This window comes from Lolium rigidum, chromosome 4 (genome assembly GCF_022539505.1).
Source record: "Lolium rigidum isolate FL_2022 chromosome 4, APGP_CSIRO_Lrig_0.1, whole genome shotgun sequence".
NCBI classification, from domain to species: Eukaryota; Viridiplantae; Streptophyta; class Magnoliopsida; order Poales; family Poaceae; genus Lolium; species Lolium rigidum.
In genome coordinates, this window is record NC_061511.1 from 221,302,337 (window position 1) to 221,318,430 (window position 16,094).

Consider the following 16,094-nt stretch of genomic DNA (forward strand, 5'->3'; position numbering starts at 1 on the left):
GCCCGTTTGAGAGGACGCCAGGTGGTTAGTTCAACCGCACCACTGCCGTTTCAGAGGACGCCAGGTGGTTGTTCATGCGCGCTCACCTGTGGTAACCCCTTGTGGTATAAAAGTTGTACCAGAGCGCTGTAGAGAGGTTAGGGTTAGAGGAGAAGGAGAAACAAATTTGGAGAACTGCACATATCAAGGAGGTTACGGTGTTCCATTTCTAAATCAAAGTGGTTACAGTGAGTTAGGTATAATAACCATAACCAGAATACCAGATATACAAGGAATTGACATGCCGTGCCTTGGAGGTCTTGGTAACCATGCAAGCATTTTTTCCAATGTGTCATTTTCATTAAAAAAAATTGTTGTTTTGCTGCAAAACGCGGGCATAGTTGCCAGTCAATTTGACATGGGGGTCTATTGTGTGTGATTTGTCTCTAAGCCTTGACGGCTTGACTCACCTAACCAGACACTGCATCTAAAATTGAACTGCAACATTTGATATAGGATTATAGATCCTGAATGCAGAGATCCAACTAGATAGGAAGATCACAGGTAAAAAATATGATGAGAAGATACTGGCATTCTAACAACAGCAAACTTATGGCAAAGCAGTGTTATATTCCTCACAGGCTCAGAGATTATGAGAAAGACTATAAAAACAGATGTTACAGCATACAGTGGCTCAAATGTAGACATAGTAGATCAACCACATAAAAATGATATGATATCAAACTACCAGCATATTCACTAATCCCAAGTGACAGGTGACAAGCTTAGCACATGCAAGCAAGAGAATCAAGAGTAACAGGTTTCTCATAGACCAAAACAAGACCACAGTACCAATAGCAGGCAGTTCAACTCTTTAATTCATCAAAACAGATTAAAAACCCCCCAGAAAAGACATATCTAGATAAAGCAAGATAACCCAGCAACAGCTTCAGTCCATTGCCACCAGAGCACGTTGTAAGAAAACTCAGGGTAATCTAAGTTACTTGGCACCATAAGGCACTCATGATGCATTTGTACAAAACAGATGTTAAAGCATACACAAACAGTGGATCAATCACACAGACATAGTACATCAACCACACAGAATGATAGTATTAAACTATCGGCTTAGTCATTAAATAAAAAAATCTGATAGGTACTAAACTTAGAACATCTCATAGACCAAACAAGACCACTATCAATAGCAGGAAATAGGATTCTAGGGTTATATATACTGTAGCCTTGTCTGAGTGTTACCAAATCCATAAAATTCATTTCAAAAGCCCAAGTATAACAATGAGATGGAAATTATAGACAGCCAAGTTACAACGTTGGAGAGGAACAACTTGATGGACTCGATTCCATCTATTCAAAGAACATGTATATAGAGTGTGACTTGACAGATAGTTCGATGGTAGTGAAATCCAAGTTTGGTTTGTATGGAAAGGATGCAGCAGTAAACTTAGCGAACAAAAGGACTGGATTGAAAGCACTCTCACTCTCACTCACTCTGCAAATAGGACAACCCAGCAGCAACAGATTCAGGCCAATGGCAATGTAAACATCAAGACAACTCAGTTTAATCTTAAGTTACTAAGCGCCAGGCAAGCTTAAAAATCAGATATTAAGGAATACGAGGATCAAACATTTACAGAGTAGATCATCCACAGATAATGATATTCAAATTAAACTACCAGCAGTCATTAACCCAAAATAACAGGCGCTAAGCACGAAAATTAATAGTAACAGATTCTCATAGACCAAATAAGACTACTGTATCGACAGCAGACAGTTCAACTCTTTAATCCATCAAAACTTTGTAATGCTTGACAGCACATAACCCCAATTTACTTGTTTCTGTGAACTGGAGGAAGTACAGAGGATTGGCAACTGAAAGCCTGATCTCACGAGTTGCCAAATCCATTCAATTCAAAACGCAACAACAATCAAAGTGAGATGCAAACTACAGACTGAAATAAGCAATAAATATGCACTATAGGTGGCAAAACGGTAGATGCAAAACTAGATGAGGTCAATCTATCTGTTTCAAAGGTTGTAGCCCTAAACTTAGTGAACAAAAAGACTGGCTTAAAAACAATCACAAATAATATACAACTGCATGCAGGAATGAACCAGCAGCAACAGATTTAGACCATTGCCAACAGGCCAGGGTAAACTGTAAGACAGTTCGTCATAATCTAAAGTTATTAAGCACCACAAGTTATTCATGAAGCATTCGTATAAAAACAGATGTTACAGCAAACAGCATACGGTGGGTCAAATGTAGACATAGTAGATCAACCACAATAAAAATGATACGGTATCAAACTGCCAGCATATTCACCAACCCAAAGTGACAGGTGACAAACTTAGCACATGTAAGCAAGAGAATTAAGAGTAACAGGTTTTCTCATAGATCAAAACAAGATCACAGTACCAATAGCAGGCAGTTCAACTCTTTAATTCATCGAAACAGATAAAAAATACCCAGAAAAGACATATCTAGATAAAGCAATATAACCCATTATACCCTTCAAGCAACAGTAGTTTCTGCACTCTTCTCACCACCCTGACCACCAGGAGTAGCAGCTTTATTTGCCTCAGCCTCTGCAGCAGCATCCATCTCCTCGGCAGTAAGGTCAACATCATCTGTAGCTGGGCGAACCTGCTCCTCCTCTGGAAGTGGCTCTTCAACATAATCATTCTCAAAAGCATCATTAGGAACCTGGTAGATCCTGAGCTGTGGCTTTGCAGGATCCTTGACAAGCACATACTTGCCCTCTTCAAACTTCATGCATATGTCGACGAGTGACTTGACAATCCCCCACATGTTTGCCGTGTTGAGGTTGATCTGTGTAGCGAAATCCCTTGGCTTGTACCCCATGACAGTGAGTATGGAATGGTTGAAGTGGTCACGGGGCTGCACACGCGACACATAGCCCAGCTTCATCATGTCAGCACCAGAGAGCAAAGCCTGGGCTGTCCAGCGAGCAAGTTTGTTGGCATTGTTCTTGAGCTCCGTAGCAAGCACAGCACCACGCTGGCTCTCGAGCTTCTGCTTCCAGTCAACACCAGTAATCTTAGGATCAAACTCATTGAGCGCATTGAGCGTCAGGAACTGGCGAGCACCGCTGGGATCAACGCTGGCAGCATGCACCTCACAGCGAGCAATGATGCTGATGCTGTCGTCCAGCTTCCAGCGGCGGTAGCGGTAGCAAACAGACGCCGCCTCCTCATTCTCAGTTGCAAAGGGGTTGGGCTCATCAAAGGTAACCTTCTCGCCGTCACGGACCAGTACCTGCTGCGAGAAGTTCTGGTTGATGTAGGTGGCCTCGACAGCGAGAGACGGTGCCGAGTTGATGTCGTCCTTGTTCTCAGGGAGCTGCTCCTGCGCAGTCTCGTTGACAGTGAGCAGATCGAGCTGCGCGCCATCACGCTTGTCGAAGAAAAGCTTGTTGCCGACGCGCTGCACGACAATGTCCCAGGAGAGGATGCTGCGGGGCGTGCACATGAGCGCGGCGAGGATGGCGTCGGTGGCGAAGACGGTGGCCTTGTCCTCCTCGGCGAGGCGGCGGATGATGGGGTCGTCGGTGGTGGTGATCTTGAAGAAGTGGCGGTTCTTGAAGCGCTCGAGGCGGCGCTGGGTCTTGGGGTTGACGCGGTCGTAGGTGCGGTCGTAGGACTCGACGGCGCCGCAGACGAGGAGGTCCTCGGGCTGGTCGTTGACGGCGAAGGAGAGCTTGGTGAAGTTGGCGAAGGGGATCTGCTCGAGCATGGTCCAGTCGGGCTGGATGTCGACCGAGGGCTTGGCCTGCGAGGCCTGGTTGCCGCGGAAGCCCTGGTGGTGGTGGGAGCGGTGGTTCTGGTAGTGGCGCTCGCGGCGGGCGCGCTCCTTCTCGGCCTCGCGGCGCTTGGCCTCGACCTCCTCGTCGCGGCGCTGGGGCAGCTGCGGGCGCTGGTTGAAGCGCCACTTGGGGCCGAAGCGCGGGTGGCGCGGCGGCGGCTTGGCGTCGACGAGGCTGAAGGAGGAGTCCTCGGCGGCGGCGGCGAGGGAGTCGTCGGCGGAGGAGAAGTCGAAGATGGAGTCGCGCGAGGCGGCGGCGTGCGCGCCGGGGTGGCCGGGGTTGCGGGTCCAGTCGGCGATGCGGCCCAGCTTGTCGGAGCGGGAGAAGGGCGCGAAGGGGATGGAGGCGGTGGCGACGGCGCCGCCCAGGAGCGGCGGCGCGGCCGGGGTCTCGGGAGGGCCCCAGCCGTCGGGGTTGAAGGGGACGACGCCGACGTCGAAGCCCATGGTTGCGGTGGCGGATTGGATCGGGAAGCTGGAGGTGGCGGCGCAAGGGTGGGTTAGGGTTTGTTGGGAAGCCAAGGACGAAGGGGCTTTTAGGGTTTCGGAAAACGAATATTTATTTTGTAAGACTTAAAGGGCTTCTACCGGGCGTGAGGCCCACATGTCGGCGTGTGCTCTCAGGACCGACATGCCAGCGTCCGATTTCGGCCCGTCCAAGAAGTGGAATCGTTCTCCACATGAAAGGAAAAAATCATCACGTATGCCATCAGATCTCCTAAAATTGCACTATGTTTATCTCAAAAACATGTCAAAAAATATTTATATTTATCTCAAAAAAAGACAACACATCTTCTTACTACCTAAATTTCACCCAAATTTTAGGGAATTAGCATTGCTTGTTGGGATGAATCCAACGGCGGAGCCAGGAATTGCTCAGGCCACGGGCGGAAAAAGAAGGGCAAAAATTTTTGCACGAAAATGACCCCAGTTTTAAGGCATACAAGCTAATTTGGATAACTAATACGAATTTAAGCATTTTATTCTAGCAAGATCTCTAATATTTGGATCCAGCTGCTCAATTGGTTTTCTCAAACCAGGATCTGATTCAATATCACCAGGCGTAAGTGCAACTGTAACACGGGGAGAATTATCACTTGCTTGAGTTGAAGGGCTTGATTCTGTGGTTTGCAATGGAAAAAAGCTATCAATTCGGTTTCTTTTGTTCATCTTGTCCTCCTATAAAATATAATAATTTGTAGCTAAATTAACTAAAACAGGTACGAGCAGAGTACGGAGCACCTAATTAAATGGAAAATCTAGACAATCTAATTGTAAGATGAATTGAGGAAATAAAATGCAAAGAAAAAAAAGGGGGAAATGGCAAAACCTAGCTCTGCGCTCGGACGCGGCGACGCGAGTCACAAGCGAGTTGCCGGGAGGCGGGACTGTGGGGCAGCGGGGGCGTGGAGGTGGGCGGAGGTCGGAGAGGTGCCGATGCTGGACGGCCAGACGACGGGAGGAGGCGACGAGCTGGCGGCGGCAACGGTGCCCAGCGCGAGTTCGCCTGGTGGCTGGAGGTTTCGAGCGTGAACGCGTTCTTTTCCGTAGGATGCGTGCCTTCCTCGCTACCTCAGCTGCGCAAAATGGTGGGCAAACCCATCCATAACTGGGCTGGGCTGGACTGCGCCCCGGGCCAAAATTAGAAATATAAGCTGCTAGGAAGGCCACACCCCAGGCCACAGCCCGTGTTGCCTCGGGCCTGGCTCCGCCTTTGGATGAATCGTTCTCTCTTGGGTTTGGACTGTGTTTCAAAATCGTGTCAGGAACATATTCAGAACTTGGCGAATCCGTAAACCAACTAGGGTCCTAAACGGCATAATAATTCCCAAATACTCCAAGCAGAATACTCCTATGAAACACAATTAAGTAGACAACCTGCAGCAAAGGAGGCGTAGAGAGATACTCATTGTACCAGGTTTCAGACAACAGACAGTATAGACGGTTCAGCAAGACACCAAGTGGAACAAGTCTCAGGCTCTCAGGTTTTTATTCTGTCCACTAGGACACTCAGCGAGACATAATGGCTCCCAATTCCATACCAAATTGTTACAGGTTATCGACCACAGAACAGCGTAGGTGCGGTAGATACGGCAATTGTCTGCGACGCGGTTCAAAATTCAGCGAGCATTACAGGCGTTGGAGTACTTATTACTGCAGCAACAAAACAGCATGGGCGTTCGTAGCAAATGGCAGGGTTCCGTTCAAAAAAGAAACATGGAGCTTCTCATTGTGCACTCATTCCTTGTTCTCCGCCTTGTCCTCAGTCTCGGTGGAATCCTGGTTCTGGCTCGTAGCCTCAGTAGGAGAATTGGCACCTTCTGCAAGACAAAAGCAAATGTTTGTGATGATGACAAAATAAATTTCTGGATTGTGTTTGCAGGCATGTTTTAATATGAAGTACCTTCGCCGTCAGCAGATGCGTGGAGAAATCGGCGTGAACGGGCTTGCTGTTGAGTAGGCTGCAAGAAGATTCAAGGAATGAGGAAGGTGTAAGCACCAAATGAATTCCGTGCAGCATGCAGGTTAATTTCATAATTACCACGGAGTACCATATTTGATAGCAAAAGGACATCGGCTTCACAAGCAAAAGGCTTGGTAACAAAAAGGAAGGTGACATGTAATTAAAAATTAATTCAGTTTAAATACTGGGCCAATACACTGAAAAATATGGATATGTGGATTATTAGAAAGGCCCACAAACAAATACACTACTCAAGCAGCTAGCAGCTGATGCCAATCGAAGGAAGTATCAACAGTAGTAAAATACAAGGTATGTGCATTCTTGCAAACAGTCAGGATCAGTTTTCGTACCTGTAATTTTGGTCTAAGTGCTTCAAGCGGTCCTTTTGGTTTTTGAGGATGTCCTCCTTGCTGCAGGAAACAAACCATCAGATAGCAAGATTGTGTAAGAGCTGCATTACTCTCCCAAAATCAGTTTTAGCTTTCTAAAATAACAGTACAATACCTTCCCCAGAGCCCAATCAGCAGAATCAAAGTAAGCCCGCTCATGGTCCTGATTGACATTTGAGTACAGGTGAGATAAAATGAATATACCTGACTGCTTACATAGATAAGTAAGTTGTATGTGTCCAAAATTAAATTAACTTCCCTGAGTTCTTCACTAGTTTACATAGATGGTGTATATTGCATATATGTCCAACGGGTACTGTAATATACTAAGGCAATGATACCTTGGATATAAGTGGTGACTTTTTGGGCAGTACTCCTCCATACTTTTTCTTGATTACTGCTTCCTGCAAATACTCACATAAGTTAAATTGTGCTTATGGATATGATTTCGATAGACTTAGAGTGGAAAGCTAAATTAGCAAAATCAAACAATTGAAAACATGCAAACCATACAAAAAAAAATGCTAGAGGTTAAGCATTACATATGCTAACAAAATATGATACCTCTTCCTGTGGTGAAGGCATCTCATTTACTTTATTCTGGTCGGCAGTTTCCACTTTCACATCCGGAACATCTCCTTCAGGCCTCACTTGACCAGTCATATCATCAGATGGAGTCCCCGACATATTGCACGCACAGATGCTCAAACAAGCTACAAGGAGATATAACTCTTATCAGATAATTTATCCCAATGTCATCAAAACTAGTATAGCCATAAAACACGACAGGGCATACATAAATTGGAGAGAAAATCTAAAATATATTCTGGAAAATATGTTCACATTTGAACCATAATGTAGCTGTAGTAGGAACATGTTTACACAGGTAACTAACTGCTAAGGAATCAATGTAAAAGACATACACAAAATAATATTGAAAAAGTGGAGAGGTAGGTAAAACTATGCAAAACAGCCAGGAGGTGTCTCAATTTTAACCGATCGAAGTATGTTCTAGGTCTCACATAAACCTAAAACTGGTATATAATATCATATCGTGCACCAACATTATTGCTTGGTCATGTACTGGGAGTGGGATAAAACTGCAAAAGTGGCAATGTTTTGAACAAGGTTACTGTGCTTGACAGGACTGGATGAAGGCACTCAACCTGGATTTTATAAATGTCCATAAGTTTTTCCAAGAACTTCAATAAAGTACTCAAAGATAATACGGATAAATGCATAGCCGATGATTACTACTCTATGGAAAATCAAAATTGCTAAACATAAAGCCCTGCAATGACTTGTCACATATGACCTACCACACAACCCCGTGGATAAAACTGCAATAAGGCATACACAGAAGAGAATGAGTTTTCTTTGTTCCAATCAATTAGTTAGTTTGCCGGCATGGACAACGTTTTCTACTATATACACAACATATCAAACTCTGGGCTGTAATTCTATTGCAATATCCTCAGTTATGGAAGTCTATGATAACCCAAATTGTATCCGCAGCCACAAGGTATGATGTTGTCCTTACTAGAAAAACAACATGATCTAAAAGTAATGTTCAGTCAGTGCAACAATAAAAAAAAGATCAGGCCAAAGAGCAAAAAAAGTTATACTCAATATAGCGTAGTTGTTCTAAAATGGGCCCACAAAGATCTGCTTGTCAAAATCAGCTTTCATTTTAGCAAAAACTGCAAGTAGGCATCCATATTCCTTGCTGAACTGAGATCATAGCACAACCCTAAAGATGTTTATGGAAGCATCCTCTACAAAATTGGTACTCATATCCAAATTAATTGTCGCAGATTTTGCAAAATGTTGCCTAAAATCTCTATAGATTAATTGAATATGCGCCAAGGGCCGTAGGGAGTAGCAGATTATCATGGCATACCTTAACAACAAATGGCGCGACTAAAGTGATTTTCCCGCATGTTGCTTAGATAACACAGAAGCACGAGGAATCAACCATCATATATCACGAGTGAGTGTGTTTCCTATTTACAGTCAAGGATTTAGTTACTTTGCGGGCACAGACAATGTTTTGTACTGCATATGAGATGGATCATCAAACTCTGAGCTGTAATTCTATTCAAATATCTATCCCCAGTTAAGGAAATTCATGATCTCCCCAATTGCATTCCCAGTGGTAGGTAAGATGTTATCCTTAATAGAAAAACCACATAGTTGCAAAATACAGTAAAGTCAGTGGAACTATAAGACAAAAATCAGGCCAAGGAACCACAAAAATCATTCTCAATGCAGCACAGTAGTTCTACAACAGTAGGCCCACCACCGAGATCTACTTGTCGAACCAGCCTTGTTCGAGTAAAAAGTACGCAGGTAGGTAGGTGTCCATTTTCGATTTGAGATCAAAGCAGAGCCGCCCTAGAAGATGCTTGTAGCGTGACTTAGCGAACAAAAGGGGCGACTAACAAGCGATTTCCCCCATGCTGCTTAGATATAGCACAGACACACACACGCGCGAAAATCAGCCGTCGTACGCGAGAGCAGGCAGGGCTGGCGACAAGCCCACGGCATCAACCAGTAATAAGCAGGAAAACATAGGGAAGTCAAGCCCGCAACTCGTTCTACCTCCCCACATCATTCATCGCTCGTCTCATCCGAGGCCTAACAGGGGCGGATCTAGGTGGAATCCGCGGACGCCAGTGAGGGTTTAACTGGATGGAGCTCGTACCTCGAAACCGGACGGGCAGGGGCGGCGACGACGACGGCGGCGGCGGCGGCGACGCGCGTGGGCGGCGGAGGTCGCGGCGGTGACGCTGGGCTGCGGCGCGGCGGCGGGGAGCTCTAGGGCACGGCGGTGGCGGGCCGTGTCGGGTCGGGTGTGGGAGATGAAGAGGAAGAGGAATCGGGAAGGAATGTGAGGGACGGTCCGGAGAGAGGACGCCTAGTCTAGCGTGCAGTGGAGGAGACGGGTTTTGGCTGCGAGTGGAGAGCAGTGATCTGAATCTGATTCGACCTGTCACCAAGACCAAATTCTATCTTTATTTGTTGATGAGAAAATGAGCTACATCCTGACAGGACATTCGTTGCAATATTTTTTATAATCTATGTGCATTATTATTCACAAGGGCTGCTTCTTTGCCAAACTTTTTCTGCTTCACGAGGGAATCATGTTGTCCTTTTTTTTTCATCTTCTTTCTGTTCTCACATTTCCCCCCATCGGACTGTACCTAATGCCGAGTTCCTGCCGTCTTGTCAAATATAAATATTATTACTACCAAATTGTAATGGACCATAAATCAACTTAAAAGCTTTCTACGTGTGCAATATTGTCGTAGAGAACGGGGCTGCCCTATGGTTAGGTTGTAGTGGCGCACCCTAGCAAGAGGAGCTTAAATCGAGCGAATTTCCAAAATACTCACCAAGAAGTGCCTACCAAGGGGTTAACTTTTCTGAAAAGAGAAAAAAAACATAGTTGAACTAAAGAGGATCAATAAAGGGTAGACAAACTAGCCATTACGAAACCCAATCTATGTGTGGAGTTTTCAAAAAAAAAAGTAGAATTTTTCATAGATTATTTAGCGTTTTGGTAGTCGTCTTCTTTTTGGCATCCACATCAATGGAGGTGGCATATTCTATAATAAGTGATCTCCGATCTCTTTGATGACGAAATCTTCTTCCGACCCCAATGGTGGTGATGGAAGACTAAGTTTCTCTATGTATATACTTCATGTCTTGCTTGGCCGGATCGATTTTGGACTTATCCTTATGTTGCCGCACCGAAATTTTTTCTTGCAATATGTGTCTCGGCTGCTACGTCCTCGGCAATGGTGATTCACGTTCTCGGCTCCCCGTGATATCGATAAGGCTGCTCGGATGCTTTTTCCTAGAATACGGTGTTGAACTCTTGACGATGTTGGTTGATTACTTTAAATTTAATGATTGCTCGCGTAGCCTTGGCATTATGGTTCAGATTAAAATTATGGGAGAAGCCTCATTGGTATTTACAGGTATTTGGATTGGCACATGTTTCATTTTTCTATCGCTGCCTTCAGGAAAAGTACAAGATCGCGTCTTGGAAGAAGAAAGAGTTTGAATACCTCAAAGATTTGCTCCTTTTTTGGACATTATTTCGTAGTCGCAGTACACGGCTCATGCATCTCTACCGTGTACTATTTAATACTTTAAAATGTGTGCTATTGATTGTAAAAAAAACTATTAGGGAACACCAACGCTGCATATTTTTGTACTATCACATGGGCAAACCATACCATACACATTAGCCATGCCACAACTCACACGAACATTATTAGTCTTATTACGATATACCTTTTTCCATATATTTTTTCTGTCTTAGTTTTAGTTTAAGTTTGATTTGAACCAAAACAACGACAAGAATTACGGAACCAAGGGAATACTAAGGTAAAAATATGGTAGGTGCTTGCAGGGCAAACAATGGTACAAGGAAGAATTTGTGTAGCCTATGCCTTGAGCATTTCAGCAAGCAATGGCACATTGCAAAAGGCAAAAGAGTAAATAAATAATTGCTCGAACAATAATCACTGAAGAAAGTTGAAAGTTACACCAATCAATCATCCACATGCACCTGTGGTGTGGATGGTTTGCCAAGATAACGGGATAATTCATATTCCATCGATAACCATCTTTATTTACTGAATAAAATGGGCTAAGGCGTGACATGATATTCATCATCAGGATTTTACTTATCTGCATTATTATTCAACGTGTCCTCGATTTCCAGACCTTTTTTCTGCTTCGGGAGTCATGTTGTCATTTTTTTCATCCGTTTCTCTTCTCTCGTTTCCCATACGATTTGTACCTTAAGTCAAGCAGAAAGCAAAGTTGCTTCTGTTTTGTCAAATACAAGCGATTACTACCAAGTTGTAATGAACCAATAATCTAAAGTTAAAACCTTCCTAACTGTGAGATACTGTCGTGGGTGAACAATTTGCATAGATCCGTCGTTGCCAAAAATTTGGCGCAAAGTTGAACCAAGAGGATCAACAAAGCGGAGAGAAACAGACTATCAGGGAGCACTGAACACCACTAGTACTGTATCGCACAACTACTGGGAAAGTCATACCACACATGAACATATATATCAGCCATGCCACAACTCACAGATCATTCTTAAGTCCTATTAAGATATACAGAGCTAGTGAGCCGGATATGATGACGCACTACAGGGTTTAATTTCTTTATCTGCATTCTAGACTTGAGTAGCTCCTGCTTGGCAGCTCAGAACAGCAGGATCACGTTGATTACCATGATGCAGGTGATGGCCAAGGTCACGATTATCGATCCCTGATCGAAAGCTTTTCCTATTCCTCCTGTCCTGGTGAAGTGTTGGAACGCGAGATACACAGCTATGGCCAAAGACACTATCGCGCCACCTTGAGTTCCCCTGTAGATAGGAACTAGGGATCAGAGGGAATGAGCAAAAAAGTAACAAACGGGAGATGAACTGAAAAGGTAGGACCCTAACGGATGCAGTAGTAGAAGTAGAACCCAAGTCTTGCTTTAAGAACCGCGGGAATGTTTCATACCTCAGGTTCATCACCTGGTAAGGAGCAACACTGACAAGTAGCATCGTCAACAGTGGAAGCTCCAGTTCACCTGCAATGACAGATGCAAGTGCATCATTAGCATATCTCTGTTCCATGTCTCATTGATTATTTAGCAGGATGTATGGATCTCCCTTGTTACTACTCTACCTGGAAGGGGGAAGAACAAACGCACCAAAAGCGCGAGAAAAGCAGTCCACGGTCCATATTCACTCCTAACATTACGAATTGATACCATAATGCTCCATAAGTAGGGCTAAAGGGAGTAATTAACATGCATTACATATGGCAACCAAAGTGGGATAAGCTATCATCAGATAACTATTTGCACCAGATAGCAGCATCTTACTTGATCCTTGAGATTACACCGGGAGGTGCTTGCAGAGCAAACAATGGCACAAGGAAGGACTTGTGTATGCCTGTGGCTTCAGCAAGCAATAGCACACTGCAAAATGCAAAAGAGTAAATACACAAGTGCTCAAACAATAATCAGTGAAGATACTCGAAAATTACACGAAATTGGTGCATATGGTTTGCCCAGATAATGGGATAATTCCTATTCCATTGAAAAATATCTTTACTTACTGAAGAAAATGGGCTACAGCATGACATGATATTCGTCGTCAGGATTTTTACTTATGTGCATTATTATTCAACAGGTCTTCGATTTGCAGACTTTTTTCTGCTTCATGAGGAATCATGTTGTCCTTTTTCATCCATTTTTGTTCTCCCGTTTCCCCCATTTGATTTGTACCTCAAGTCGACAAGAAAGCAGAGTTGCTGCTGTTTTGGCAAATATAACATATTACTGCTAAATTGTAATTAACTAAAAATCCAAGATTAAAACATCCCTAGCTGCGCAACTCTTTTGTGCGTAAACAATCTGCTAGATACCAAAAGTTTGGTGCATAGTTGAACCAAGAGGATCGACAAAGGAGAGACAAACTAGCTACCAGGGAGCACTGAACACTAATACCTGATCACACAGCAACTGGGCAAGACATACCATACATGAAGATATATATCAGCCATGCCACAACTTACAGAACATTCTTATTAGTTATAACATATACCAACCAAGAAAGTCTGATAGGATGATGCACTACAAAGGTTTTATTTATTTGTATTTGCACTCTTGACTTGAGTAGCTCCTAATATACCCCTCGACTGTCGACACCTACAACGAGGGGTGAACAGTTCTTGGTAGCTCAGAACAGCGGCAACAGCAGGATCACGTTGACAACCGTGATGCAGATGATGGCCACAGTTGCGATTATAGATCCTTGATCAAATGCTTTTCCTATCCCTCCTGTCCTGGTAAAGTGCTGGAAAGCGAGATATGCGGTGAGTGCCAAAGACACTATCGCGCCACCTTGAGTTCCCCTGTAGATCGGAAGTAGGGATCGAGCAAATGAGGGAAAAAGTAACGACCGGGACATAAACGAAAAAAACTAAGACCCTAAAAGACGCAGCATTAGCAGCAGAGCTAGTCAAGACAGGGAGAATGTTTCATACCTCAGATCCATCACCTGGTAAGGTGCAACGCTGACAAGTAGCATTGTCGAAAGTGGAAGCTCCAGGTCACCTGCAATAGACAGATGCACGTGCATAAGTAACATACATTACTTCCATGTCTCATCGAGTATCGTACTTGATTTTAAGTAGGAGATATGGATCTTCTGTGTTACTCTACCTGGAACGGAGAAGAACAACCGCACCAAAAGCGCAAGAAAAGCAGTCCACAGTCCATATTCACTCCTAACAACATCATATAAGTATGATAAGAGAGAGTATTCTTGTGTAAGGACGAATAGACATACAATATACATTGCAAACAAAGGGGGAAAAGGTGTCAGATTTGTTTTTAATAACAGCAGGAGAGCTGCTATATTCATTGCGATAGTTGGCAAAAGGTTACAAAGGAAGGTGTCAGATATCGTTTGCACCAAACAGCAGCATCTTACTTGATCCATGAGATTACACTGGTAGGTGCTTGCAGAGCAAACAATGGCACGAGGAATGGTTTGTGTATGCCTGTGCCTTTAGCAAGAAATAGTACCCTGCATAAGGAAAAACAGGGGTAAAAATAAGGGCTTAAGTAATAATCACTGAGGGTACTGGAATGCTATACCGCGTACTCATTTAACACAGTCCCAATTAATTCATGACAAAACAAAATAAAATGTACAATAAAAATTTCACAGGGTGACTAGCAGAGGCTGAATTTTCGAGCAATTTATCTCCGTGTTACTATTTGGTTTTAATACAAATTTCTGAAGCAAGATTATCCTGGTCTTATTTAAACAAAAAAGTCATCCTCGTCGCAGCATGGATGGCCTAGTAAGTTATGCCAGATTAGAAGCATAAGTAGATACTATGGGACAGCTCCACAACAAGCTAACCAAGTTAGCAATTGGACAAAACCCTGAGTAGCATGATGTGAAAAGACTAGAGTATCTTGTAATTGATGTTAAACATCGAGACTGATGGCGTTAACATGACCGGAACATATATCTTGGGGTAAATTTCTCCATACAAGCTAGCTATATGGAACTCAAACTTTATCATGAAAACCATGCATCGTGCTGCGATGTGAAGTGGTTTTATTAAACACACGATCCTATGTTGGAGTGTAAACAGACTGAAAATGTGACACCATTGGTCATTGCAGTCCACTATGCAGTGCGTGTGAAGTATATACTCCTAGAGCTGTGAGACCACGGTTTAAAGAGACCAGCACATGGTCATTGATCAGGAAATCTGCTCTAATGGGTGGGCTGTGGTAAGTGTCTCTCAACTCTGAACTATGCAGATACGAATGTAGCTCCTAAATGAAGACTCCTAGACCTGTGGGATCACATGATGTACTTTTAATCGCTATAAAGAGACTGGCGCATGGCCATTTATCGAGAAATCCAGAGGGGCTGTGGTAAGTGCCTCTCAATTCAGAACAATGGACACCGGCAGCTAAAATGTGGATGACAGGATCGAGCATCTTACAACCTGACAACCAATTTCCAACCAACACCTGCGCGATTCACGGCCTTGTCATCATAGGCAAAAGCACGAACAGGTTGGTTGCCCGGAAAGGCTCATGCCTTTTGTTACAGGCAAATCGTGCAGCGCTACAGAGAGGGATGGAGTTCGGCGAGGGAGAGAGATGGAGGCACTCACGCTGCGGCCGCGGCGGAGACCCACTGCATGGTGGGCGGGCTGAGGTAGGCGGACGCGTGGCACACGGCGGCGGACCCGCGGCGCCGGCACGGCCGCACCGCGCCCGCGGCCAGGCCCGAGGGCTGCGGCTTGAACGGCAGCGAGGCGCATCCCCTGCAAAGACATGACGGCGGCGTGGTGGGTCAGTGAATCATCACAAGGAGAGCGAGCGAGTAGTACGGGGCAAATCGACACGAAACATCACCTGAGCGCGTCGGTCCGCAGGGCGGAGGCGGGGGTGCAGCCCGCATTCCGGGCCCGCGGCCTCAGCGGGGGCGCGGGACGGGCCGCGGGGAGCGCGAGGCGCAGAGAGATGGACATGGCGGGCGGGCGGGCTCGTCGGAGCTGAGCTGGCCTCGCCGGTGATGCGATGTGATGTGAGGTGGTGGTGGCGCTGGATAGTGTGGAAGATGGTTTGTCTGGCCTTGCGGAACTGGAGTGATGAGTGACGGGATGGAGGGGCGCGTGAGTAAGAGCATCTCCACTCGTCCCCCCGAACAGGCCCCCAGCGAGCGTTTTTTCCATCCGAACGGCGTAATTCGGCCCAGTCGCGCACCCGGTTCCTCGTTTTCGTCCGGATTTGGGCCTAAATCCATCCGGCGATCCCACGCCATCCCCGGCCCCCCGGGGAGCGCTCGGGGACTCCG

The 16,094-nt window shown here is 45.1% G+C and overlaps 3 protein-coding genes across 3 annotated transcripts; all 3 read right to left on the reverse strand.

The window, feature by feature from the left end:
- Window positions 1–2,338: 2,338 nt before the first annotated feature.
- LOC124648298 (eukaryotic translation initiation factor 3 subunit D-like) lies at window positions 2,339–15,869 on the reverse strand. Its single transcript, XM_047188086.1, has 16 exons — window positions 15,653–15,869; window positions 15,409–15,561; window positions 14,199–14,294; window positions 13,928–13,992; window positions 13,750–13,819; window positions 13,445–13,617; window positions 12,156–12,286; window positions 11,936–12,074; window positions 7,241–7,389; window positions 7,018–7,080; window positions 6,792–6,839; window positions 6,638–6,697; window positions 6,228–6,285; window positions 6,080–6,144; window positions 4,861–5,002; window positions 2,339–4,356 (listed from the first exon to the last, which is right to left on the reverse strand). Exons 1-16 carry the CDS (start codon window positions 15,766–15,768, stop codon window positions 2,513–2,515), a joined length of 3,372 nt encoding a protein of 1,123 aa, XP_047044042.1. The 5' UTR covers window positions 15,769–15,869; the 3' UTR covers window positions 2,339–2,512.
- On the reverse strand, window positions 5,741–9,408 carry LOC124707106. Its single transcript, XM_047238765.1, has 7 exons — window positions 9,381–9,408; window positions 7,241–7,389; window positions 7,018–7,080; window positions 6,792–6,839; window positions 6,638–6,697; window positions 6,228–6,285; window positions 5,741–6,144 (listed from the first exon to the last, which is right to left on the reverse strand). The coding sequence occupies exons 2-7, from the start codon at window positions 7,361–7,363 to the stop codon at window positions 6,062–6,064; spliced, it is 435 nt and encodes a 144-aa protein (XP_047094721.1). The 5' UTR covers window positions 7,364–7,389; window positions 9,381–9,408; the 3' UTR covers window positions 5,741–6,061.
- On the reverse strand, window positions 11,747–13,443 carry LOC124707107 (cold-regulated 413 inner membrane protein 1, chloroplastic-like). The gene is made up of 4 exons (XM_047238766.1): window positions 12,584–13,443; window positions 12,385–12,490; window positions 12,217–12,286; window positions 11,747–12,074 (listed from the first exon to the last, which is right to left on the reverse strand). The coding sequence occupies exons 2-4, from the start codon at window positions 12,470–12,472 to the stop codon at window positions 11,909–11,911; spliced, it is 324 nt and encodes a 107-aa protein (XP_047094722.1). The 5' UTR covers window positions 12,473–12,490; window positions 12,584–13,443; the 3' UTR covers window positions 11,747–11,908.
- Window positions 15,870–16,094: the final 225 nt, after the last annotated feature.